Source organism: Nelusetta ayraudi, unplaced genomic scaffold (assembly GCF_046127955.1).
Source record: "Nelusetta ayraudi isolate G7.1 ecotype Tasmania unplaced genomic scaffold, CSIRO-AGI_Nayr_v1 ptg000005l, whole genome shotgun sequence".
Taxonomy (NCBI): Eukaryota; Metazoa; Chordata; class Actinopteri; order Tetraodontiformes; family Monacanthidae; genus Nelusetta; species Nelusetta ayraudi.
The window spans coordinates 1,901,948-1,929,901 of record NW_027466055.1 but is presented as its reverse complement, the minus strand read 5'-3'; the positions used below and the strand labels follow the sequence as shown (position 1 = coordinate 1,929,901).

At 45.5% G+C, this 27,954-nt stretch overlaps 2 protein-coding genes across 2 annotated transcripts; one reads left to right on the top strand and one right to left on the bottom strand.

The window, feature by feature from the left end:
- Window positions 1–110: 110 nt before the first annotated feature.
- On the bottom strand, window positions 111–14,647 carry tmod2 (tropomodulin 2). The gene is made up of 10 exons (XM_076048549.1): window positions 14,551–14,647; window positions 10,131–10,353; window positions 7,601–7,757; window positions 3,497–3,619; window positions 3,277–3,351; window positions 3,050–3,180; window positions 2,821–2,928; window positions 2,414–2,557; window positions 1,772–1,916; window positions 111–1,179 (listed from the first exon to the last, which is right to left on the bottom strand). Exons 2-10 carry the CDS (start codon window positions 10,254–10,256, stop codon window positions 1,148–1,150), a joined length of 1,041 nt encoding a protein of 346 aa, XP_075904664.1. The 5' UTR covers window positions 10,257–10,353; window positions 14,551–14,647; the 3' UTR covers window positions 111–1,147.
- Window positions 14,648–15,595: 948 nt separating this feature from the next.
- On the top strand, window positions 15,596–23,793 carry leo1 (LEO1 homolog, Paf1/RNA polymerase II complex component). The gene is made up of 14 exons (XM_076048538.1): window positions 15,596–15,753; window positions 16,429–16,574; window positions 17,005–17,396; window positions 17,908–18,116; window positions 18,346–18,450; window positions 18,534–18,631; window positions 18,881–19,029; window positions 19,193–19,277; window positions 19,824–19,918; window positions 20,042–20,176; window positions 21,532–21,667; window positions 22,199–22,388; window positions 22,500–22,597; window positions 23,455–23,793. The coding sequence occupies exons 1-14, from the start codon at window positions 15,696–15,698 to the stop codon at window positions 23,590–23,592; spliced, it is 2,034 nt and encodes a 677-aa protein (XP_075904653.1). The 5' UTR covers window positions 15,596–15,695; the 3' UTR covers window positions 23,593–23,793.
- The last annotated feature ends 4,161 nt before the right edge of the window (window positions 23,794–27,954 follow it).

Below are 27,954 nucleotides of genomic sequence, written 5' to 3'. Positions count from 1 at the left end.
ACCGTTATCATTTCCTGTTGAGGGAAACAACATAATACCCTATGATCAGATGGTGAATAATAATGTGAAGTTATTCTTATAGTTGGAGGACGATCTTGAAGGAATGCGAGATGGTAATGTGATACAAAGCAACAGAAATCTTGTTGTAGATATTAGTATTATTATAATGGCATAAACCAGAATGTGTTCTCTGGTTGACAACAGCATGGAGTCATGACAAACATAACTATGCAACACACTGTCAACACAGCTTCTCACAGGAATCTCCAATGATCCACGCCTGCAAACCTTTGTGTGTTTGTATTTCCCAGAGTGCAAAGCTTTTATTTCCTTATTTGTTTTGCACACGTTTTGTTTGATTTAGCCGTGTTTAACTGCTTTTTGAGTTTTTTCCCCCCACAGGAAGTTTAACTGAGAGATTATTTTACTTTCCTGAACCACACTTCCAACGCTGTCTGACTGCCTGCCAAATTGAACCTGCTTGGTGCTGCTGGACGCATCTGTCCACTGGTTCTAAGCCTCTGAAAGACCCAAAAGGCAAACTTAGAGAATTCAAAGTCACTTTTGACTTTCTTTTACAGTCGGGGGTGCGGAGAGTAGGCGTGACCAGTTTATAACCGACGTGTGAATAATGTTCAATGTCGTAATGGCAAAATGAAAATCAAAATGTGACGGAAAGTTCACTCGGTAGCGCAAGACTCAGAAGCCGTTTGTCTTGGCAGGTTTTTCGTCAGCGCTCTAACAACACACCTTGCCGTTTGTGTAGCTTAGTAAAAATCATGTTCTGAAACGCCGACAGTATAAAAAGGAAAGAAGCAAGTACAAAGACTGGGCAAGATAATGTGAAGGCTCAAACAAAGGAGCAGCTGACATGAAATGTCTAAAACTAATCATACAGTCACCTTCAGTAAAACACATAATAATAATAATAATAAACGTAAGTATAAACCTGTGCGCAGGACAGGGCAAACTCCAGTTATTTCCCTTCTGCTCTGCTGTATGTTCTGGTTGGGTGCGCCTTGCACCGCAGTTTGGCACAAGACTAGAGTTTCCACACAGTGAGATGAGAGCAGGGCATCGGCTGAAATTATTCCACATGATGAGATGAGACAGTAAAATTGGCGGCGAGACTGGCAGGGCTCCCTCCTTACACGTCCCGTTCCACTCGCCTCCTGCGGACTGGAGCGCAAAAGCAGAATGAAAGAGTGAAAAGATCATAGTATTATTTTTTTTTTACATTGAATCCTTCAAACAAACAGACAGACAGGTGAAGACGGGACGAGCACACGGACAAACGTGACACATGCCAGAGAGTGGCCACTCTGCGCAGGCCTGTTAGTGTATCGTGGAAACCAGTGAGTCATCTTTATCTGTGTGGACTTGGACTCCTTTTTTCACAACGTGTTCACGAGCCAGAAACAGGAAGTGAGATCACTCTCAAGCGGTAGCTGATCACACCGTGTCAGTCTCCATAACTGTTAATACAGTGAATGCTCTGCTCAAACCCACGGCCACACCCATGCACCACACCTGCACTACGGCAACTCTGAAGGGACAAGGAGCTAAAAAGAGAGGAGAGGTCATCACTGGCCGCTCAGAGGTAGACACTGATACCAGGTTGAATGTAACAAAGACCAAGATGATCCCATACACCCAGCCTCTGCATGTGTAAAGACATTTCATGACGTGTGTGTGTGTGTGTGTGTGTGTGTGTGTGTGTGTGTGTGTGTGTGTGTGTGTGTGTGTGTGTGTGTGTGTGTGTGTCTTGTACCCAGGTCGTTGTTCTTGGTGATGGCTGCAGCCGCCCTGGAGCGCGGCCCCTGCTGGGCAAAGTGATAACCAAACTTCACTATGCTGCTGTTCTCCTCCAACATCTTGGCTATCTCCATCTCTACGTTGGTGCCCAGCTGCTGCCTCTGGAACGCACAAACACACACACACACACACACACACACACGAGTCAAGTTGTGAACATCAGTTTTACTCTTTTTCACTTGTGTTTACAGCACAAAGACAAACTTTTTACGGGTTTTAACTCTGCCATTACTGGAAAAGTCTGACCTCGTACTGAGGCTGCTGTTGTTTTACATGGCAGTTCTCAAACATTATGTTTCTGTGCAAAACAGGAATGAGAGATAAGACTTTGTCACCAGTTCTGTGTATGTCACTGAAAGGCTAAAACAGATGGAGATGCAGTAGAAGTGCAGAGGCTTAGACCGCAACAGGAGAGCAAAGATAGTTTTGCATAAATAAAAGACTGTTTCATCATTGCAAATATCAATTTGTCTGTGATCTCCTGAGAATGTCCTGTGATAGAAAAACAGTATCTGTAGCAAGTTGTGTGTTGCGTTATTGTCTTTCATGAGCCCTCTTCTCTCGACTCTCTCAAGATCAGAATGTGAATCTTTGTTACCTGGTTGTCTATCTTGATCTCTGTGAGAGTGTCGTTGTCCTGCAAGGCGTCCACCAAAGACTGCATGCCTGCCCCCGTGATGAAGTTGGACTCCAGGTTGAGACTCTGCAGCGTCTTGTTGGCCCGCAGCATCTCGCTGAACGCCTGCGGGGAGGAGGAAGGAGTGAGCGAGAGGAGGAGGAAGGAGTGAGCGAGGAGTGAGCGAGGAGGAGGAAGGAGTGAGCGAGGAGTGAGCGAGGAGGAGGAAGGAGTGAGCGAGGAGGAGGAAGGAGTGAGCGAGAGGAGGTGGAAGGAGTGAGCGAGGAGGAGGAAGGAGTGAGCGAGGAGGAGGAAGGAGTGAGCGAGGAGGAGGTGGAAACGCTGCGGCGAGGTATGGAAGGAGCCGCTCCGCAGCTCTGCAGCCTCACCACAGCCACGGGGTCGTTGCTCCGCGTCGCAGCCATGCTGAACTTTTTCACGTGCGTGTTCTTCTCCATGGCTTTGGCCATGTCCTTCAGAGTGGGGATTGGAATGTTCTGCAAGATAAACAGCAGCAAAGACTTTGGTGGAGCAGCTCGGGGACGTGCGACACGTTGCTTCTCTCACTCAGTTTGGCTTTGGACAGTTTCGAGGGACCTGCGGCGCAGCCCGGCGCACCTTGATGTTGTTGAGGTTGACCTCCGTTAAGGAGGCGTCGTTGCTTTTTATCCTCTGCAGCGTCTCGTCCACATTGGTGGGGTTCGGGGGCTCGTCGAACACGGGGAACATCTGCTCCCCTTTGACGACATCTAGGAGAGACAGACAGGAAGACGAGTGGACGGTGACCCTCGGAGGGAATACAGAAACACACACACACCGTCGTTGAAGTCATTAATCCAACTTACTGTTGTAACCTTCTTTACTTCCAGTTCCAGAGTACGTTTGGCCACTGGTGACCAGTGTGTGAACACCCAGGATGGCTGCGGACAAAAGCAATGGTTAATATCACACGTGGATTCATTGAGCACTTTAGACGAGCAATTTAGAACTGAGCTGACAAGTCGGACTGTTTGTTCACTGGCCAATCAGAGAAAGGATTTCTTCTTGGTTTCGCTGCAGGCTCACCTGCCAGATCGCACAGCTCTGTGTCCGTGGCGCTGGTCAAGGCCTCCTCCAACTCTGGGTCGAGGGTGGTGACTTCCTCCTGGCGCGTTTCTATGGGCTTCTGCTTCGGAACAAATACTTTGCCTGTGGGAAAGAGTGAGAGAACGGAGTGTGAGATGAAAGGAACCGCACAGGCGGAGGAACCAGGTACGTCCCGGCCAGCTGCAGGTTTAATGAGAAGTTACACATTCTTTGAGCTCTGTGAAAATGCCCAAACATGGCGACATTTACAACTGTTACAACTGTTTCCTTGGCATTGTGATGCAACAGTGCATGACTCCATCGAGCACGAAGAGTGTGCCTGCGGGCAACTAGAAACATTTACAGGATGAGCAACATCGTCACTGGCGTGCACCCACAGGCTCAGAGTTGTTGCCAATGTTTGACTGGGCGAACGTCAGCCAGTGCTGATTTACTCTTTACCGTCTGATTCCAGGTAGGGAAACTTGGGACCTTAAAATGTTCATCACATTTCTATTGCTGCTCGACTTGATGGCCCACGGTGTGAATGTTGCTTTATATACCTGTGGAAGATAAACTGACTGCCCTGTTCATACTAGTAGTGCAGTACTGGAGATTGATCTTGGACCACTCCAGACCACTTTTTAAGGGTCTCGGTCTCGTCTCAGACTCGGGATTTGTGATCCAGACCGGTCGAGACTCAGCCAACACTACAATGACGGATAATAACGCAAAAGAATCCAGCTGCTGCCATTTCACGCTCTGTTTGTGACACCCAGAGTGACACCCTGCCCCCTTATTCCGAGTTTAATTTTATGAAGCAAAGTTTTTTTTTTTGGTTTTTGAAAATGGTTCAAAATAGCAAAATTTAAAAAAATATATATATATTAAAATACACCTTGCTGAAAAGAGATGTTCCTGTTCGATTTAGAAGCAAAATTGAATTTAAAAAAAGATCCTGGTCATTTTTTCTGTTTTGTTGTATTATTTTTCTTGGATATATGAAGTCTTGGTCTGGTCTCGATCTCGATGCTCTCTAGTCTTGATAATGTCTTGGTCTCGGTTGGTGCGGTCTTGACTACAACACTCGTTCATATATTACATTTCATTCTACTTGGTGCTAATTACATGGTAAATGTAAACATTTATATGTATTCTGAAATGATTCCTGTTCTTTCTCATGATCTTGAACCTGACGACAGCATGAAGACTGATCAGCAGAGAATCTGAGCGCTCCTGCTATCTCACACTACAGTCCTCTGCCATCTGTACTTCAGACTGACTGTTCTCAGAACAGCCGTTCAGCATTGGACAACGATGCTATCACCATAGTAACTTGTGAGGCGAGAGACGGAAGGAGTGGCGGAAGCGGCGCTGCAGTGGCCGCGCTCTAATCTAAACTGCGCTGCCAGAGCAACAAACAGAGGGACAGACCAGTTTGTTCCCCTCCAAAACCCCCCCCAGAGGCGGCCCACCCTCCTTCCCTCCTCGTCAGTCGAGCGAAGCCAGTGAAACTGTTCAGCGTGGCCCCCAGTGGGCCTGTTCTGGCACTTCCTGAACACCAGTAAACGGGGCAGACAACATCCTGTGCCAGTCCCTGGACACTGTGCAGACAGGCCCAGAGTGCTGTCATTTATATGGCCCGTGTATTATGGACTACATGTGGAGAACACATGGGGAGGCAGCAATGCGCTGTTGAGCTGTATGATCGGGTTCCAGAGTTCAATTCAACTCTGAGGACGCTAAAGTACAATCGTGGTGGCCTGTAGAGAAGTGCAGTCAATGTGAAGTGTGTCGTGAATTTGGTTTAGGATGCAGGAACAAACTTAACACAACAGTTTTTGATTTTGCAAGTCAAAGTCAGACAGCAAGCTGTGCTCTAAAAAAGCAAAACAAACTCTGAGTGTTTTGACAAAATGCCTGAACCACAACATTTCAGAACAGCAGACATCAAAAGCTGTGTGTTTATTGAACTACACCAATTTAAGTTCCAGATGTTTAGCACAGTTTATTGTTGAAGGAGGTACAAAGTGTGATCAACTGGGGTAATTTGTGTCTTGAGTCAGTGTGAGAAACGTCACTTCATTCCCACAGAGTGCCTCTAAGGCTCAAGCTGTTTGTTTCAAGAAAGGGAAAAGAGTGTTTGGCACAGAGCGACTTGGTGTTCCTGAGGCGTGACTGGTCAACCGGCATCGACATTATGACAAATATGAAACTTTTCAGAGCTCTGCAGAGAGATGCCACAAACTCTGCAGTGAGTGAAAAGGATGCAGACACGTTTTAAACAGCCAAGCACCAGTCAAAAAGCCCTGCTGTAGTGTATATAAGAAGAGTATTCACGGACTTGAGGCAAATCACTTAGTGCCATTTTCTTAAAGTGTTTAGCAGAGTGACTTGCATTTGTGTATGTGCACTGACAGAAGACAATGGGCGTCCTCATTTCAGATCTGATTTAGAAGAATCAGATCTGAGAAACACGAGTGCACCAGAACACTGAGGTTCACGCTGACAACAGCAAAACAAAGCAAGACAAGAAAATATCAGCAAAGCTGTCGGAAAGTAATGAAATACCAAATACCCGACCTGTGGCCATGGTTTCCATAGCATTTAATCAGGTTGTTTTCTTCCAAATGATGTTCATTATTAAACACACACACACACACACACACACACACACACACACACACACACACACACACACACACACACACACACACACACACACACACACACACCATGAACACATTATCTACCAGCAGGGGGTCACTACAACAGTGGGAGGAGAATCAGCCACATTCCACAAAGCCAACGCAGTGATTTTAGTTTCCATGTTGTCATAGGGTGTGCACAAACACACACATGCACAGTGTGTGTGTCCAGGGCTGCACATTTCATCAAAATGTCATCATAATCTTGATTTTAGCCTGATATTCGGCGATATTGACGGTTAAGATGTGGGAACTGATTGAGCGCTTTGTTGGCTAGCAGTCAGCCAACCAGCAGGGGGCGATACGCATGCTTGAGGCTTAATCAACCCGTCTAAAAATAACAAGTGAGCACACCCTGCAGCAGGTGACGTCAGGAGGAGGCTGTGCAGCACTGGGAGAAGAGAAGCACCACGGCGGGCGAGGAGGTCGCGCCTCCCAGGGGGAAACACTTCTACTGTCTGGAGTCTGGACCTACTTAGAGATTCAGGGCAAGTGACACACACACACACACACACACACACACACACACACACACACACACACACACACACACACACACACACACACACACACACACACACACACACACACACACACACACACACACACAGTCGCTCTACTACTGACTGGCTCAACCTAGCGGGGGTCCTTGTGAAAACAAGACCCTATCTGTCAGTAGAGTCACTTTTTCTTTTCTTTCTCGGGTTGCCATGATACAACAGCAGCAGCAACTGTTTGGTGGGAAAAAAGTCTGAGAAAAAAAAGGAGCTACGATGAGCGAGCAGAAACGATTGCCAAAGTGGTGCCTCCTGCTTTGACACCGCTTGCCTTATCCTGCTCTCCCCTGGTACCAACACAACTCCCCCTCACTGCGGTATGTTGCATAAGAGCACGTATGCATTGATAATAGCTGCAGACAGCAGAGCCACAATTACAGCTGTGTGTACCACTGTCATTTATCAAAATGAAATATTTCAGTTTTCTACTGATTAACTGAGTTAATCAAGTTGGAGAAAATAAACACTTTCCTTATTAACCAGCAATTAAGAGAAAATAACCCCAAAAATGAACTAATGGTTGCAAAAAGAAGGAGGGAGAGAATATTTTCATACAGAACGAAGACATGGCCGTAGCAGTCAGAGAAGAACAGGAGAACAACATCAGGAGGTTCATGACATCACCGTCATCACTAGTTCTCTACGGTCTTCCAAGAATCTAATAAACAGAATCTCGTATTGAACTCCTGACGTGAAGAAGACAAACTAGCTTCTTTTTTGTGTCTCATAATAACTGACAGGCATTATTATGGCGTACATGGGCAAAACACTGAACTCTAAATTGCTCCCATGTTGCCTGGCAGTTCCAGTACCAGAATGTTTTAATAAATAGCGCAGACCTTTTTTCTCTCCAGTGAATGGAACGATATCCTCTTTGTCCTTGTACTCCAGGGCTTCTTTCTCCAGGTATTTGAGGAGGTCGTCTCTGTTGAACTTTCCTGTTGATTGCTTGGTCGTCTGGTCCTTCTGCCGCAAGCCGGCCGGGAGAAGAGCATTCTGGGGAGAAAGACATAGAGAGAGAGATCGGAGAGCACATTAGACCTGCCAACTGATAGAGGCTTGTGCTACAATTACATTCATCATTTGGAAAGAAATTACATAGAAATATATATGCAACTCCCTAAAGATCCACGCGCTCTGATCCTGGTCTCTGTGGACCAGAGTGAGTGTGAGTAAACATCCGTTCAGCCTGTACAGAAAGAAAATGTTCTTCCCTGAAATTTCTAACTTCCATTTAATGACAGGACGGGCAGAGATTTTCCCGCTGTTGCCGTCCGTTTCCTTTGCGTCACCGTGCTGGGCCGTGAGTCTCACTCCATTTAGCGGGAATCTAAATAAAACGCCCCTCAACCTTGGGGTGGCGAGATCTTACTGTGCTCAAGAGCTTGACTTCAAATCAGTCACAATACCACCTGGCTCAGTCAGCTGGAGGTTACGCTCACTTTTTTTCAGCCATGGAGTCAGAAAATTAGGGACGGACATCTGTGAGAAACGTTCAACCAACTTGTTAATGCTTGAGGTTCTTTGTTGCGGCTTCAGAGTATGAAAGCAAAACTGGTTACCGCGGCAACGGAACAATTAAGTGGGAGCGTAGAGCTATGAACTACACAGCTATTTCACAACTCCTGCTGTGAAGTGAGCTTTTGAAGGTTCTCTTTATTTTGCGTTTCTCTTTCTACATGCAGTAAAGAAATGTTGTTTGCTGAACTTAGTGTAGAGTCGTGTCGTGTGGATATTCTACCCTTAAACAGGACGTTTCAGATAAGATGAGACTTTAAACAAGACTCTGTTTATCTCAGTGGGGGAAATTGGTGGGGTGGCATTTTTATTGCAAAAAACGCCCCAAGAATATTGCCACGTGACGGCGAACAGTTGAAGAGCCTGAGAGGTGTGGGGCAAGAAAAACAACGGCAGCAGCTCCTTCCTGCACTGGGGATGGAGAAGCTGTGCAGAAGGAGCTGCTGGCCAGGCTGACCAGTGTCCTCCTGCCAACCATCTCCTCGGTGGAGTTCAGTGGGCAGCCCAGGCATTCCAATTAGAATCCATCTAAGGCTCCATAGTAAACCCTCATTTGGAATAAACAGGCCCATTCTGAATGGTTTCATTTGGTTTCAGAGGGGCAGAATTTTCCTTTTCCCAGGCCGATCAAAGTTAAAGTTTAATTCTAGAATGCAAGCAGTGAACGGGAATGTTGAGTGGTTGCATTCTTTCCGTGCATGCGCTGTCGATGTTGATGCAAACGCCTAGCCACGTTTCCTCACACTTGTTTGAATTAAATCGCTCAAAGACATTATCGCAAAACTCGGAAGTTTACATTCATCTGCGTATGTCACACGGCTGTCAAAAGTCCTTTCCGTAGAAAGTAACACCTGCAAACACCAGATGGGAACAGATGATGTCATATGTAGACAGCTGATATGAGATCTGCACATGAGATGTCAAAATGTAGGAAAAACCTGTCTGTTGAAAAGAAAGATACAAAGCCATTCAAAACTGAAGACATAATGAACACAACTCATCCAAGAACTACACAGGTTCTTGGAACACACCTACTTCATGGCAATGCTTCACAAGCCAATGTCAACATCTCTGCTTGGCTATGGGAGCTCACTAGTTCAGCATGTTCATTGCAGAAGAGGTACCAAAATAGAGACCAGGGGAGATGTTGCTGAGGGGGAGAAGAAAGAGCAGCCCAGCAGTCGGTCGTGTTCTGCTGGTTGGGCCAACAAAACTACAAAATCATGCACCAGATCACAACGATGACCAAGATCTCAAGTCAACCACTCCTGAAAGTTGTTTAAGAATTCTTATCTAAAAGACAAAAGCCGTGTTATCCTCAGGCTTATTCACCAGACCACATTCTTTGATATGGTGCCGCGCCCTCCCTGCTCGGGGTGAGGTTGAAGGAAAAATATTTTCAAATAGCCCTTCAATAACCTTTACACAGCGGCCCTTTCAGCTCCCACTTTGAAGCAGGGACCCTCCCAACCCTACAGAAACAACCTGATTGATGCGAATGTCGTTTGGCCACACCAGCGACAAAACAATCAGCTTGGATTTCGCATCACTCAAACGGACTGACATCAACAGTCAAAGTAAATAAGAAAAAGAACGCTCACTTCTATCTGAGCTTTGATTGTGACTCACTGAAATAGTTGTTTCCTTCATCTACTTACAGGTGCCTAAATTGCCCAGCTGACGTCAGTTCTCTTCAATGTACTCGTCACAGTCACTGTGCATAACAATGACTACCGAAGACAACTGCAAATATTAAATACACAGTTTTTTCCATTTCTGAATAGCAGGCATTTTATCAATGAATCTGTCTGCTACAGGAAGTCCCCCTCCAGCACTGTGCTCTTGACTGACCTCGGGGTCGATCTCCTCCAGGGCCGTCTCCAGCTGTTTGAGCTCCTCCGCTGACAGCTTGTTGAGGAGCTCGTCTTCGTCCATGTCCCTGTACTTGTCCAGGTCCTTCTTGTACGGCAAAGCCATGGTGTTGACAGCGCGCTGGGCAACAAAGGAACCGCACTCGATGGCGTGACTCTTTCCACTGGGGTTCACTGCTGCAGACGGGGAGGGGGGGTGCTACCTAAAGGCAAACGGACAAAGACACATGTAACCAAACTACAAACCAATTCTCACTGAAGGCATCAAAACTACGTATGAACACACATGGAATTATGTAGGAAGCAATAAAAGTGTCAAATAACTCAAACACATTAAATTCTTCAAAATAGCCTTTCATAAAAAGCAGAGTCATTAAATGTGCTTTTCTTTGCTGAAAAATTACATATATCTTGCTCATATATTTGATGTCTTCAGTATCTATCCGCAGTGTAGAAAGTGGCATGAGAAGGTGCGTCCAAATGTTTGACTGGTTGTGTATTTGTAATGCAATTTAAACAACAAGCTAGAGAGTGAGATCAACCAATGTTTATTCCAAACCCTGTCAGATGATGTTTGGCCACAGCTGGGCTGAAAACAAGTGTTGCAATCATGCAGCACATATATAATACAACACGCATGAGTCAAAGAGTGGAGTTGCATCCCGTCAAATTCAATGGGAAGCCGCAGCCTTCAGTTCCGGCTCCCACGCCACAGTCCCAAAACAAAATGACCTCATGTTATCCAGAATCCCTGCAGGACTCCACACATGGCCTCAAATCCTAATGAGGCAACACAAGCAGCACACATTTTCAACCACACACACAAACATTTTACTGTCCCAAATGAATGATTACAATTATTTAAAAATCTTGTTTCCAGGGGACTACAAAAATATTAGATTCTAAACTTTGGTTTAGCCAAGAATTCTTCAAGCCCTCTGTCCCGAACTGCCAGGGAGACTTCTCTAGTGCAGAGGAATTCCATTCATGATTGTGACAATCAAGTGCCTTTTGAAAATCCACATGACAACTCTGTCTAGTTCTACTGCTTCATCTACACACACCCGGCTCTAGACCAATAATGAGATTCACCGCAGGGAAATTTCGAAAGGCCAACAGACGCCACACTGAAATGTCAGCAATGATGGCTTCAATCAAATAATGGCCTCGATAATAATCTTAACTTAATCTTCTGGTGCACAGTAGCTCAATCCCAAGAAGGCAAACAGAATGAGAGACATCGGAGAGACAGGTCACAGGTCATCAGAGAGGTGTTTTGTGTACTGTTAGAAGAGGTTATCATCACAGCGAGCCAAGCTTAGAGATCAGAGGTCCATGGTGCAAGGAGGGAAGGAAGGCTGGCAGTGTATCAGTGTGAAACAGATTTTTTTGGGACGAAAGATTTAAAATAAGACAAGACTACACAACAAAGTGGGTCTGAAAACATCCGTTTGTGGTGCGTTCCCAAAGCCAGCATCTGGGAACCGAGCACCAAGATCAATTTTTCACCATGCCATTAGAAGGACTTGCTCTTTAAAAAGAGGGCGTTTTGCTCATTTGCCATATTTGAAATTTAAAGAAATTAATGTCACAACAGGGTGGAGCTGCTCTGCGTGTTTTTCATAGTTCTTCTTTTTACAGTTGGTTGGATTTGCACATTATTAAGGCTTTCACTTTAACAATAAGGGCTTTGGTGCATTCTGCCAAGGCACACAGCTCCCAAACAGCCAGTTACATCACTGGCAAAGACCTCTTCTTCGTGATGAGAAATTATATTTCCGACATCTTTGATCCTAATTGAGGTCACGTTAGCCACGGCACTCACATGTGACGGAGGCGATGATGAGATTCCATGTCAGGCCAGGATTTGTAAAAATCAGAGGAGCCCACTACCTACCACCCACAGAATTAAGCATTAAGTCACACACATATTGTACGCAAACTCAGGCTAATGCTCTTATGGCAAAATCGGCTCAAAACGGCGTCCGCTTCCATATTAACTAAACACCTTAGTGACACAAATTTAGCGTGTTCATAATGCCGGGCAGCGGCTTCCGTTTGCGTTGTTTACAGACTGGCGAGTAGCAACACGTGCAGAGAGCAGGCAGGGATGATGGTGCTGATGGGTGGGTGGGCTGAGGCTGAGGCTGCTGCAGACACTGAGAGGATGCATTAGTTCAATCTGATTGATTCCTTTCTCCTGCTCCTCCCTGCTAATCCTTGAGGACGACAACAGATGGCTGGGAGCCAATAAGAAGGCGAACCTGTCTGTATTATGCACTCGGGTTACACTTTCTTACGCTGACCCTGTGCAACTAACCTGGGCTACCGTTAAGCACATAAACATGTCAGTCAGGACGGCGCATGCCGAGCCTCAGGTCAAACTGCATGACCAACGCTTTGATGGCTGACAGCAAGCTAAAATATATGCGGTTAGAAGCCCTTTTTATCATGGTTTTTCCCTCAAGTAATGTTTCCACTTGGGAAACTTAATAAAAAAATTAAAAAAAACTATTACACATAAAATACATAAATGACACATCAATTTAGAGGATTTCACTCTTCAGATGTCATTTAGGATATCTAATAACAAATTACTTGCTCACCAACCAATTTTAAGTGAGCTTTTCTCCACAGGTCTGATGTATAGAGTAAAGCATCCATGTTGTCTGGCTTCCTTTTCTCAGAACTCACGCACGGCAATTGAAGGAATAGTAACTTGCAGCTGGGACACGAACAGGAAGCCTGGATAGTTACTATATTATTAAAGAGCACACCCACATAAAGCGTATAGTTAGAGTGACCTAGCTTCCCTACACATGGGACTAAAGTCTGAGTCTCCTCCTCCCACGTACTGTACTCCCCGACACTTTTATTCTGTTGGTCTCTCACCGCCCTGTTGTTATACACCACTCCTCTATGTATTTAAAAAGCTCTGTGACATCACCAAAACACTATGTATGGTATATTCATTTAACTGCTGTCATCTACTCAATAGAAACTTTGCTGCAAAAACGTGAAACTGAAACTTTTTTTTTTATTTGTGAAAGTGAACTCCAACTTTTGGAAGGACTGCACTGTCAACCACACACTCCACTGTTATGAAATAGTAATAGTAACTATAATTTAATGGGTGCCGTGCCTTCCTAACAAGGCCTGGATGCAAAATAACACAATGCATAGTAATGCTGCAGTCAATGCTGACACCAGGACCTCTCTGGTTTCACAGTTTGCAGGTTAAACAAATATCTCAGGGACCCTGTTTATCTGCAATGCTCCACTGCAAATGGGTGTTCACTACAGTGGACAGTATCAGCTTGAAATGCCAGGTCAGCGCACACACACACACACACACTCACCACACAAGCGCCGGTACTTGTTCTGTATGCCCTACAGCCTAAAGTAAGGATGACTTCAAGGAGTTGAAAACATACGTGTGCTCTTTACGACCTGGACCACACCCTTCACTCACTGCTGAGTCCTGCTCGACAAAATGCCTTTGTAAACACACACACACACACATTATGCGCAGATTAGCGCTAGAATGACTATGTGGTCATAAGTGACCTTGTCCCTATTTAAAGTAGGTTGCTGTTCAAAACCACACCCTTTCCATAACCCGCAACACTGATGTGAGTCAGCCACAGAAAAAGTGCGTTCCTGAAACAACGATAGTTCTGTCTCAGTCACACACACACACACACAGACACACACATATCGACACGGACAAAAGATCTCCTATTTGTTAAGGCCACTGTCTGGCTTGCAGGGTTGGGCAGCTGAAATTAAATTAGTCATCCCGAGACTCTTGCTCACGTACAATTAGCGACACATGAACGCTACTAAGCAGTAAACATCGGCATTACAGATGATCCATCAGAATGCTCGTCGCTCACTCTTGCATTTAATTTTAATTACGCCGTACTAGCGCGTTCAGACGCTGGGTGGAAATCGTGTTCTTTCATAGAGCTACTTTGCCGTCCCGATCAAATGAGTTTCTCCCGTCTCTCTCCAGAGATATTAGGTTGCAGATCGCCGCTAGCCGACTCGTTGGTTGGTGTCATGTTCATGACTATTACAGACACGCAACAACGACTAGCCTGTCAAAATGACTGCTACGCTAAGGGGTCGCAAAGTAAAAGAAGTAGCAGGGGAGTACAGCTCGACCAAACAGTTGGTGTGAGATGTGCTCTATTGATGACCCATCATGTTTTTTCTACTGCAGTCGGGTCAGCACCAGCTCGGTGAAACGTAGCAGCTAACACGCGTTACAGTTTGCCAAGTTGCTAGCCGTTTAGCTCAACAAGCACATCATTGATTAACAGTGCGTAAAACAATACGGCTCGAACACGCGTAGGACTGACACACACTTATTTATGAAACAATTTGAACTTGCTTACCAGAGGCTACTGGGTTCTAACTACTGAATTCCCAAATCGTTGGACGTCCCAATGAATGCGATGTCTTCTCTCAGTCAGTACAAGGGCGGTAACACAGGAAGGTACGCTCAGGAAATGACTTGAGTGATATCTGGCCCTGACCAATAGACAGGCAGCTTGTGAAATGTGAGCCAATAGCACGTATGTTCCCACCCTTTTTTGCTAAACGAACCAATGATACGAAACATGAATGAGATGAAACTCAATTAAGGAAGTATTGATAAAATTAGTTATTACAGATAATTATCTGGTACTTCAATAAAATGTGAGTTAATTACTACTTACTTAATAGTGTTCATATGTACGATTACTGTCAAAGAACACTATACTACAAACAATTGGCGGAGGGTCAAAGTAGTTATGTATGAAAACAAAATGTTTTCTCGAAGCGTTTCACAAAAAAAATATAATGTGAAATCTACGTTAAACGTTTTGCTGCTACATCCTCCTACTCTACACCTATGGTCTCTGCACAAATACAAATACACAAACAGTAAAGTGTGTGTTGCAGTTGCAGAAGCTCACGTAATATGTAACCAGATGCCTTTGGATGTCACACAGAGACCAAACAGATGTGGATAGACAGGTTGTGACAAGATTATTACCAAACTAATAACAATGACTATGTTAAATGCCTGAGCTCATTTGTGTGTGTGTGTGTGTGTGTGTGTGTGTGTGTGTGTGTGTGTGTGTGTGTGTGTGTGTGTGTGGTTACTTTAGTGCAATTTAAATTTTACGCATATCACATAGAACAGGTGGAAATATTTGCTACTTTACTTACACCCCCACGCTATAAAGCAGTGGCACGATACGATGGGAAATAATTAGTAGCTGTTGGGGGAATATGGTGGCGCTTTATTTTGGCTGTTGAATATGTTAAAACAATTCTAATAATTTATGTTTTGTTTTTAAATTAGAAATAAAATACTTCATCTTCCAGGGTTTACTGTAAGTAAAGTTAACTTGTGTGTATACCGCCATCTTGTGATTCGGAACGCTCACTACACCAGTGCGCCTCTCGCTTGCGTCAGCGTTGTCCCGGAAACAAAATCTCCTTCAGAGTGCATCACTTCCTGTGGGTCACGCTCTACTACAGTTTTGGAGAAATGGCGGATATGGATGAATTGTTCGGGAGTGATGGGGACAGCGACAATGATCAGCGAGGTATTTTTCTACTGTCCTTCAGATATAAGCTGTCTCCTAAGTTAGCTGCTGGCATATCACGTCGGTTTCTCGCAGACGCCATTAATGTTTCTATTGCGATACGACCAATTGAAGTTAGCTAAATCGTTCCTAAGACGGTCTGAAAAGAATGCGAGTGCCGCTTATTTGTTGCCATCTGTGTCGTTGATTGTTTTTTTGAAACGTTATTACATTTTTTTTTTGTTTTGTTTTGCTTTGTGGTTTTGCCGCTAGTTTTGTTATCTTTCGTTTCCTCTAACAATCCCTCATCGGGCTCACCAACAACAAAAATATCACCGCGTAGTGGAGGACGTTGTTTATGCAACTATGGCCCATTGTAATTGTTCATTGCATATTACATGATGCTGTGAAAATATTTCAGCTACAGTTTCCACATATTTTAGGGCCTAATTACATCCATCAACGAGTTAACTTGATGCAGAATCACTTTGTTGTGAAGCTGTCAATTAATTTAAAATAAATATTAAGCCCTTCATCATATGACAATTTGTGTAGTATGAAGGGAAACTTATCTTTGTTTTCTGTTTTTGATTGTTGTTGTTTTTTTTTTGTTTGTTTGTTTTATACTGTACTGTGCAGCATTGGTTATCAGCATACAGTGATATAATTCTAAAAGTTTGCCCATTTGTGTTCCAGATTCAGGCTCTGGCTCTGGATCCGACTCAGAGCAGGAGAGACCCCGTTCAGCCAGTAACGCATCTGGCAGTGGCAGTGACAGTGAGAGGGAGCGAGACGATGATGACGAAGCAGGCCAGGAGGCAGGAAAACCCAGCATGAATAAGGTCTGCGTCTTTCAAACGACCATTTAAAAACTGCAATAATATGGATGTTGCCTAGAGTTGTGATTAAATCTTAATGTAACATTATAATTCACTAATTCTAATAATAGTGCCTTTAACAAAGACTGGTGAAATTAAATAACAACCCACCTCAAACCTCCTCTGAAACTTAAATTTGTGAACATACATGAGTTGTGTTTTTTTAAGTTATTATTTATTGACTGCAGGCTAATGTCGATGATGTCAAAAGGCCCATTTAGGTCGTTGGATGGAATAGTTCTGTCGAGTAATAGTACCAACTATCAAAGATGCAAGGGTGAATGGACAAAAGCAGAATAAAACTTTCTTTCCAACACAGATTAAAACCAGCCTGGATATCAACTGCACAATGATTTTTGCAGCTATGATCATGTTGTTGCTTGTCGCCTAATAGGAGCTGTTTGGAGACGACAGTGAGGACGAGCAACACAGCCAACACAGTGGCAGTGATGTCCGCTCTGAGCGCTCGGGGAACCAGTCGGACGCCAGCATGCACTCAGACCAGGGCGATCACTCTGATGCAGAGCAGCACAGCGGCTCAGAGCGCGGCTCAGAGCGCGGCTCAGAACGCGGCTCAGAGCGCGGCTCAGAGCGTGGCTCAGAGCGCGGCTCAGAGCGTGGCTCAGAGCGCGGTTCAGAGCGCGGCTCAGAGCGCGGCCACGCCGACGAAGACGAGGATGAGGACGAGGGGGGCCACCGCTCGGATGGGGGGAGCCCCGCCGGCAGTGGACTCTCCGGGGCTGGGAGCCCTCACTCTGACAGGGGCAGTGTCCGCTCAGACAGAAGGTGCACCAGCTCATGTGTTTCACTCTTACTGAATATACAACAAGACAGCAATACCTCATATTTCACAAACTTTATGCATCTGCACTAGCAGTCAAAAGTTTGCACACATACTTCTGATTTAATGTTTTTTCCCTTCATTTTCATGACTATTTACATTGTAGATTGTCACTCAAGGCATCAAAACTATGAAAGAACACATATGGAATATGTATTGAACAAAAAAAGTGTGAAATAACTCAAACAAGTTTTATATTTTAGATGATCTAGAATAGCCACACTTCATATAAAAAATATATAACAGCATAATAAGGTATTTAACATTTTTTTTCTTTTTCCACATTAATCCACATTTCTTGGTCATATGTTTGATGTCTTCAGTGTGTAGCTACAGTGTAGAAAGTAGTCAAGATAAAGAAGAAACAGCTGTGTCCACACTTTTGACTGGTAGTCAAAGTGAAGTCAGTGTATTTATTTGACAGCAGGCAATTAACATGCACTTTGTTTGCTCCAGTGCACACAGCGATCCCGGAACTCCGCAGTCGGGACCCGGCACCCCTCACTCTGAGGCAGAGGCATCGGGCAGGGAGAACCAGTCAGATGATGAGAAGTGGGAAGGAGGAGCTAAAAGTGACCAGTCGGATGATGAGGAGGGGAAACGTCACTATTCTGATGAAGAAAGAGAGAATTCTGATGATGAGGGGCCTCGGGGCAGGAAGCCAGGTAATCCACATCCAAGGATCTGGTGTAGACCTCTGCTGTAGTCTTGCCACCTTAGATTTGGTCATAAAGGATTAGAGGCGTGTGTGAAAGTTTTATCCTCAGCACTGAGGTTTATCTTGAGACTGAAATGAAGCAGAGATTAGCCTTCTCATTTTTCTCCTTGTGCATTTGGTACTCAGTTGCTCCCGTTTCACATTGAATAGTGTCGTGACAGATATTTATTTTCCAGAGTCTGCCAAGGGCAGCGACAGCGAAGACGATTTCCTCCGACAAAAAACCAAATCAAAGATCGCCTCCGACTCTGACTCCGACAGTGATATCGGAAGAAAGAAAAGTAAGAGGACCTAAAGTCAGTGGCTGAAAGTAGCTTATTTTGGAGGGGGGAAATCGTTTACAGTCTTTTGTGTTGTTTCATAGCGAAATCATTAGCAGCGGCAGACGACCTGTTTGGTGAGGCCGACGACATCTCATCAGACAGCGACGCCGAGAAGCCGCCGACCCCGGGCCAACCTCTGGTATCTGTCTGCACTCTCTCCTTCTCCGTCTCCTTTGCACTAATTGTACCTGATTCTTTTTGTAAGAGTTTCCGAAATCTCTTTTTCTCAGAGCCGCTCGCTAAGCTTCTCTGAGCTAAGACCCATTATCGCAGGCCATTAAATCTGACAGTGTTCTTTGAAAAGTTCTGACTCCCCCTCTCCCACTCTCTCTCTCCCTCCCTCCCTCTATGTACGTGTGTGTGTCTGTGTGTATCTGCGTCTGTCCAGGATGCAGAGGATGGGATGGAGGGGGAGCAAGCAGAGGAGGAGCATGTACCTGAAACTCGCATTGAGGTGGAGATTCCAAAAGTTAGCACAGACCTGGGATCAGACCTTTATTTCGTCAAGCTGCCTAACTTCCTCTCTGTGGAGCCAAGGTTAGCAGGTCTTAGCAGTTCTTTAATACAGTACCAAGTCATATGTTTCTGGAAGTGATAGGAAAATCTACTTTTACCAGAGTTTTCTTTGCAGTGAAACTGCAACATAAAACCAAGTTATGAGGAAAGTTTTATTTGGCTTTCTATTTTCTCTATATTTTAGGCCTTTTGACCCTCAGTACTATGAAGATGAATTTGAGGATGAAGAAATGTTGGATGAAGAGGGGCGGACCAGGCTCAAACTGAAGGTATGTCCGCCTTCATCTCTGAACCCTTTCCACCAACTGGAACCGTCCCGCCTTGGGAACTGGACTGGAGCTGGTACCACTTCACAGCTGCAAACCAGCCAAGAGCCGCTAGTCATTCCACTGCATTGCTGGAAAACACTGGAGCTGCAAGCTGCTGTGGAATGAATAAACACAAGCCCTGCCCTACTCCGTTTAAAGTCTCCAAAATCTGAATCCTCACACAGGAATACAAAAAACTAATGACACGGAAAGAATGCTGGATAATCCAACAATTTAAACAAGATTTGAACAAACACTGTGCAGTTGTTACTGAAGAGTTAATCAAAACGATAAAGGGCTAAGTTACAAAGCAAGAATGCTGTATGTGTTATATTTATTATTTACTTGAATTTATATTGCTGATGACTACTTCACACCGATTTGCTTCAGGCATGTCCAACTGATGAAGACATGTGAATTCAATAAAATTTTTTGGAGTGTATCGGTTCAATAAAGTAACGTACAGTAGTCCTTAAAGAAGGCCTGATCTTTTAATCTCTTCTTCAGGTGGAAAATACAATTCGGTGGCGAGCCAGAAGGGACGAGGATGGAAATGAAACGCGAGAGAGCAACGCTCGCACTGTCAAGTGGTCTGATGGCAGGTGCGGGTTGCATTGGGTTTGCTACACCACGACAGAATGTGCCCTGTTCTTTCCACGCTTGAAATCTCTTCTCTCTCTCTCTCTCTCCCCCCCCCCCCCCCCCCCCCTCTCCCCCTTTCGCAGCATGTCCCTCCACCTGGGGAACGAGGTGTTTGATGTTTACAAAGCGCCTCTCCAGGGAGACCACAACCACCTGTTCATCCGACAGGGAACTGGACTGCAGGGACAGGCTGTGTTCAAAACCAAACTCACATTCAGGTAATGCTGTCACTAAACATAGCTGGCTCTCTCTCTCTCTCTCCCTCCCTCCCTCTCTCTCTCTCTCTAGCTGCGATTCCATGACCCCTAGAATTGCGCAAAACCTAAATATGGCAATAAAATACTGGAAATGGAAACAACTACACTTTGAAAAACATCTCAAATATGGCTAAAAGGTTTTGACGCTCTCCTCAGGGTAGTTTTTCAAACGTATCCATGTAGAGGTATATCGCAAAAGTGTCGTGGAAACACTTTTCTTGCATCTGCACATCAGCGGACGTGCCGTACGGGGTCACGTGACCAGTTCACTTCAAGTGAAAATGGCGCATTATGTTCGGAGTAGGAAAAATATTTTTTACAAGTAATCAAAGAGAAAAATAGAACAACCATTCTTGACAGCAAACAACATTGAAATGCAGATTTATACAAGAAAATTTTGTACCTCCATCCTCCTCAAAGTGGCGTCCCGTGGGACAAGATTTAATGAGAATTACAGCTTGTGCGCGTCACACCTTCACCAATAGAAACACCTGCAAATTGCAGTTGTACTTTTAAATTTTAGAAGTATAGCTTTTCATTTGCAGACTAATGGAAACACAGCTTCTCTCTACCTCTGTCTGTCTGTCTGTCTCTCTGCCTCTCTCTCCCTCTGCCTCTCTCTCCCTCTCTCTGTCTCCTCACTTTCACCAAACTGAAGCCCAGACTGTCTCTGCTTTACGCTCACAACAACAGCAGCTTTCATTCAAGCATCAGCTAGAAATGAAGTGATTTAAGTCGCTGGAACACCTTGTGCAAGCTCCCCAGGTTTCTCCCAGTAAGAAGGGAGTAAGCCTCTTAGCGCCCCCAAGTCTGCCTGGATGTTCTGTCTTAGACCACATGGGTTCTGCAGGAGAGCGGCCAAAGCAGCTTTTATGCTCCAGAGCCCTCCGCGCTCCCAGACGGAATGTTTGTGCTGGCCGAGCATTGTCATCAGATCAGACTTTCGATTAAGGATTAGAACCAAAAGCTGCTCATGGTTACAAATGGTTGGGTTACAATGGTTTTTGGTGACTTTAGAAACAACAATCAAGAGGAGCTATCAAAGACCGTGTAAGGTCACATCATTCATGATGCAGCCTTATATGCATTTGTGCACCTGTGGTATATATTGTTTGCACCTCATATGCAGAATCCTTTTTTTTTTTGTAATTGAGAAAAGTGACACCAGTGTGATTTTGGACCTTTTAACGCTTCTTGTCCTACTTAATTCTTCCATAACAAAAAAAAAAACCAAGAGTTTCTTTTCCCTCCGCAAGTTAACTGTTCAACTGCACTGTCCCTTGAAATCTGACACTGATGCTCTTCTAAATTTCCAGGCCCCACTCCACAGACAGCGCCACCCACAGAAAGATGACACTGTCTCTGGCCGACCGCTGCTCCAAGACACAGAAGATCCGGATCCTTCCCATGGCGGGACGAGATCCCGAGTCCCACCGCAATGAAATGATTAAGGTGCTTCGCCTCTTGTCTTGTTGTGTCTGTCTTCTTTTGCCCGTCAGCCCTGTCTGACAACGGAGCCAGCGAGCAGCGGGGGTCACAGAGGGACGTCTGTTGATACGCTTCAGTTACATAAAGGCGCAACTTGATGTGCTTACATAATCGGGACACAGCAGGGTCAAGGCGGTGGAAACGGTGTCAGCGAGACTGGCTGTGTATCAACTGTCAACACAAACAATAGCGGCTGATAGCATCTCGGAGTCAAGATGCACAGCAGCAGACTTGCGATGTCCCACAATCGGCTGATTGCCAGCATCCTCACATCAAACTCGCTCCAGCGCAGTGACACAGGAGGAGCCAGCTGGAATGGCAGTAACTGTATAAGAGTCAGTGGTAGTATGATGGGGTTGGAGTGTAGTTTAGCTTTGCTATGTGCTAGATATAGACATATGTATCACCTGTAACCTGTAACTTGTATCAAGCGGTAGCTCACGTATGTCTGCACATCGAACTCAACAAGACTCCCGCCGGTGTTCCTCTCTGCAGAAAGAGGAGGAGCGGCTGCGAGCTTCCATCCGCAGGGAGTCCCAGCAGAGGAGGATGAGGGAGAAGCAGCACCAGCGAGGCCTCAGCAGCAGTTACCTGGAGCCGGACCGCTACGATGACGAGGAGGGCGAGGAGGCCATCAGCCTGGCAGCTATCAAGAGCAAATACAAAGGGGGAGGTGGCCTGAGAGGTAAGGGGGTAGGAGGGGCATAATCTGGTCCAGCTGAAATCAAGTCACCTGCTTTGTTTTTCCTCGCCAAGCCACTGTGATGTTCTAACCGTCTTTTGTTACCTGTCGCAGAGGAGCGCGCCAAGATTTACTCGTCAGACAGTGACGAAGGCTCGGACGACGACAAAGCCCAGAGGCTGATGAAGGCCAAGAAGCTGGACAGTGACGAGGTGGGTGTAGTAATCAGCTTCACAGACAGGGGGCAGTGTCATGCAGTGCACTGCAGGGGGGGTGAGAGTGGGGTGGGGGCTACTGGGGTGCTTGCAGGGCAGCGACTACATGCATGTGCACGCTCTCAGGAGAATGCAAATCCTGCCGTGCACAAGCCGTGCGCGCCTTGTCCTCCACTCTGTCAAAAAAATCAATCAAAACTTTATTTATATAGTGCTTATCATGCATTATCAATGCCTCTCAAACGTTATAAACCTAACCGACATCCCCCCCACCACACACCAGACCCACACATCCTTTGCACACCTATGCATTGTCAATGTAACGCAAAAGTGATTCACAGTAAAATAAAAACACAAATGCAACCTGTGAAAAAACCTACCCGGCTGAATTCAGCCTCTCTGTGGGTTTTGGTCCGAACCTTTGGAAGAATTAAAAGGCCGGTGCCAGAGGACCTCAGGATCCGCGAGAGCTGATAGGCCAAAAGCTGGTCAGATATAAATAAGATGGCCCGAGACCATTAAGAGACTTAAAAACTAATAAAAGTACCTTAAAATCCATCCTGCATCGCACAGAGAGCCAATGCAGCGATTGTAAAAGGTATGGAATGCGCTCCCATCCCCCTGGTGCAGCTGAGTTCTGCAGTAGTTGTAAGTTATAGATACTCCTTTTGGGAAGACCAGACAGACAACAAGGCATTCCAGTAGTCTAAAGGACAGGAGATTAAAGCATGCATCAGCACCTCCGTGTGAGCCTGGGAGAGAACCAGGCGGACTCTGGCAACGTTCATAAGATCTGCTGCGGCCGAAGGAAGTGAGAGTCGTCAGCAACACTCACCCTCCTCTACTCCCTGCAGGAGGGCGAGGGATCGGGCAAGAGGAAGGCGGAAGACGACAGTGAAGTGGCCACCAAGAAGGCCAAGAAGTATGTCATCAGCGACGAGGAGGAGGAGGACGAAGAGGAGGAGGAAGAAGAGGAAGAGGATGACGAATAATTCACCTTCCTTACATCCCACTCGGTTTTTTAGTGCTCAGCCCACTTGGCATGTAAGCATATTAATTCATGTTTTGTAAGTTTGTTTGTTTTTTTTAAAAGAAAAAGAAAAAACTGTGCATTGATCCGTGCGTGACTGTGTGCACCTGTTTATGTTGTGTACAGCAGAGGTGAGAAATAAAGATGTGATTGACTTATGTAATTCACGTTTGTCTCTTTTTGGCACGCGCACACACCATCATCATCATCATCATCATCATCATCATCATCATCATGGGCGATCACTCGGAGTCGAGTATGATGGTCCTCCTCGGGGTGAACTTTTTTGTGGATCTTCAGATGGCTGAAGAGACCAATTCTGGAGTCACAAACCTTACTGCAGTGTGGGCATGGGTAAGAGGTGCTGGATGTACGGGGGGGGGGCTGACTTTCTCCTTTCTTTGATGTCGCTTGATTTTGGCAGTCTGTCCGAGATTGTCCTCATGTACAGTGGCACCTGTATGCAGACTGTTTCTCCATGTAGTTCTGTGTTCAGCTAGGTCCTCCCAGTTTGAGATGTTAATTTGGAATTTCTTCAGGTTGGTTCTGATGTCATCTCTGAATAAAAGACCTGCTTTGGAAGGCATGTGTGTCAGGCATGCCAATTACATGCCCTGTCCATCGTGGCTGGTGTTTCATGATGGTGGTGGTAATACTGTCAGTATTTGCCTCTTCAAGTATGCCGCCGCCCTTTCCAGCTAATGTGCAGGATCTTACGTAAGCACCTTTGGTGGTAGGATTCCAGTGCTCTTAAATGTCGGCTGTAGGTGGTCCAGGTCTCTGCTCCATATAAAAGTGTTGGCAGGATGACTGCTTTATATACCAGTAGCTTGGTTCTTGCAAGGAGATCAGGGTGTTCAAAGACTCCACCACGATAGCTAGGTCCATGAATTGCTTTGGTGGCACTGAAGAAGCCCCTGGTCTCCCCCATTTCTGCTAAATGTTGAATCTCGTGGGCCTTTTCTGTCCACCATTTGTTTTTGAGTTCCAGCACTCGGTGTTGAACAAAGGCCTTTGCTCTGGAGTGAGTTCCCTTTTAGCTTGGCAGGTGATGTCTTTCTGCCATTCAATAAAGGTCAGGCGCTTATTGGAGATTAGCTGCTCTATTTCCTGGTCGTTCTCATCAAACCAGTCCTGATGTTGTCTAGTTTTCAGACCTAAGATTTTCTGTCCAGCACTCATTATGTTTCTCAATGAGCTCCAGTGTGCCTCAACATCGTCAGGGTACTCTGGTGGCAGGGTGTCGCATAGAGCAGCTGGGAGGAGTTCAGGTGACTCAGGTCTTTCAAGGTTCCTGATGTTTAAAGCAGGTCGGCATTGTCTTTTCCTCAGTCTTCTCTTCGGCACGAGTCTGATGGCCATAGTTGAACGGATGAGACGGTGGTCAGTCCAGCACCCATCTGTACCACTCATTGGCCTTGGGAGGTGTACATCATGCTTGTCCCTGGCACGGACAAGGACCTAGTCAATCAGATGCCAACGTTTGGAGCGCGGGTGCATCCAGGATGTTTTGAATTTGTTTCTCTGTCTGAAGAGTGTGTTGGTAATGGTGAGATTGTGTTCAGCACACTTGGTCAGGAGGAGGACACCATTGGGGTTGATATTTCCTACACCCTCCTTACCGATGATGCCGTTCCATGTTTTGTAATCCCGACCCTTTGGGATGGCTGACAGGATGTTGTCCAGGCTGGCGTAAAAGGCCTCTTGTGTGTCCAGGATGGGGGCAAACGCACACACACAGTAAATGTGTCCATTCACGTGCACAAATCGCTGTTTGGTGAGTTTGAAATAACTCGAAAATGTTTCAGACAAGGGTTCCTGAGATGTGCTGAGGTTTGACTCAAGGTTGTATGTGGTGAATTACGTGTGTTGTGTTCCTCTTTAACTTACAAAACAAGACAGAGCACTGAAGACTGTTGAAGCTGTGCGCCGGCCAAGAAACAAAGCGCCTTGAGGGGGGGGATATTTACGGAGATCAAACACTCCTGACGTAGAACGAAAAAATAAACTTTTGATGAAGAACATGAGACAATAATGACAAAATAGCACTTGTACCATTTTACCTTGCCTTCCGTCAGCAGGGACCTCCCCCAGTATCGCATGAAATAACATCCTAGAATATGTGCTACCCCACTTGCTAAACATATCCGTAGACGTCTCAGAATGTTCAGACACTGTATGTGTGATTGGCGTGTAGGAGGCACATGTTTTCTCACAGGATGCCCTTTCTGAAACAACTCTTTCATTAGGAAGCACCCTCTGGAGGCTGCATTTTTGGTGGGACCTGACAGGGAATCTCGACATTTCGACTTTAATCTTGGAATTTCAACTTTATTTACAGTGACTTTAATCTCAAATATTTTTTACTTTACTCTTAAAATTTCCAGTTTTATTCACAGAACCTAAACTGTATCCTCGAAATTTCCACTTTAATCATGAAATTTTGACTTTGTTCTCGAAATGTCTACTTTAATCACTAAATTTCGAATTTAATCTCCAAATTTTGATTTTATTCAAAAAATTTAAACTTTATTCTCGAAATGAGAACTTCAAAATAAATCTCTCTCAATAATATTTTTTCTCTCTTCTTTTGGCCTTAAGAATCATATTCAAATTTAAAAAACAAACTTGGGAAGGCAGCAGGAAATACATTGGTATGGCTCAGCGCTGCAAGGAGCTTCGGTCCCTGCTCACAGGCTGAAGTTGGTCTGCTGGAGTGATGCACGGTGTTGCTGGCCGCCTCGCAGACACACAGCAACTCTCTCTCCTCCAGCCCCGTCCAGCGAGAACCGGCTGCAGCCGCGCACAACACAGACGCGGCAGGAGGACTCTAGGTGAGCTATTAGGCAGAGGTTACATAAATGGGCCGTGTTCTCTGCCTTCACAGCCAGCTCTCTGTGCCGTGCAACACACACACACACACACACACACACATGAGCTGTTGTGATACAGCCGCCAGCCCAGGTGGTAACAGGAGGTAACAGAATCCCCAGGCAGGTATGGGAACGGTCCTGTCGGGTCAACACTTCTTTTTTCTTTTCCCCTCGCCAAATGACCGTTTGAATGATCCAATCTTCCCATATTCATCAACCTATTGAGGGTTTTAACCCTTTAGACCCTCAGACTGAATGATCCGCTCTCCTCTCAGTGTTTGCTCTGACGCAGCCTGTCCTTTGATGCACAACAGTGCAGTGAAAGTGTGTGTCTGTGTGTCCCCACATGGTGCATCTTGTCCTATATATAGTTGCCTTGATGTTTAATGTGGTTGGGCTGCATGTGGCGTGTACAGTAAAGTGATGTGCGTGTGTGTGTGTGTGTCCTTGTTGCCTCGAGAGGTGTCGTGAGTGTGTGTTTGGGGTTTGGGGGGGGGGGGCGGTGCTGCTGCGTTATCTCAGACTGCAGTGGTTATGTAAACCCAATTCCACACAGGAGTGAGGAAGGGAAGGGAGGGGAGGGAGAGGCACTGCCACACACACACACACACAGTCAGCACAGACTGATGTGAGGCGAGGGGAGGGCTGCAGCATTTTACCCCCCCCCCCCCACCCCACCCCTTGTTTCCTTGTTTCCTTGCTTCCCAGCCCGGGTGTCTGCTGTCCCCGGTCAGGCTACAGTCAACCTGCAACGTCACATCACTGTGAAGAAAGCACCGGGCTCCCACCGCAAAGCAAAACGCTGCAGTACCTACGCACTCTCTCTCTCTCTCTCTGAACACACACACACACACACACAGGGCTTATAGTCCCAGACAGAAATCCCGGTGACATTGGGAGGTAACTTGGCTGGTGTGATGCCAGAGGCCAGACAGTGGCAGCACACAGGGTCACTTTTAGGGCAGGTTGCTGATTGAAAATCTTTTCTTTTGGCCTCTGTATTAACGACCTGAGAGGCATCCCAGAAGAATTTCTGACATGACGTCTATTCTGTATGCTTAACGCTTGGTCAGTGTTAATCTAGAAAAGTGAATTCCTTTATTGCAATGTAAGACAATGGTAACATTTTGCCCTGTGTAATTGATATTATGGCAAATGACATTCATAAATCTTTCAATTCAAGTGTGGAAACTGTGGTTCTTTACCTGTGTATTAGCTCTATTGTGTCCATCGCTTGTGCCTGAGGAGCTGTTAAATCACTTCTCATGTAATAGGACTGAGCATGCTGTTGATTATTAGAAATGGAATATCATATCTTTGTTTTGTACTTTGAAGGCTTGCCAAATGATAAAATACTTATCAATTTTTATGCAACAGTCTAGTTTCCCAATTTGGGATCAATAAAGTTCAATCTAATATAATGTCATTAATTAGAAAACTTTATTATTTAT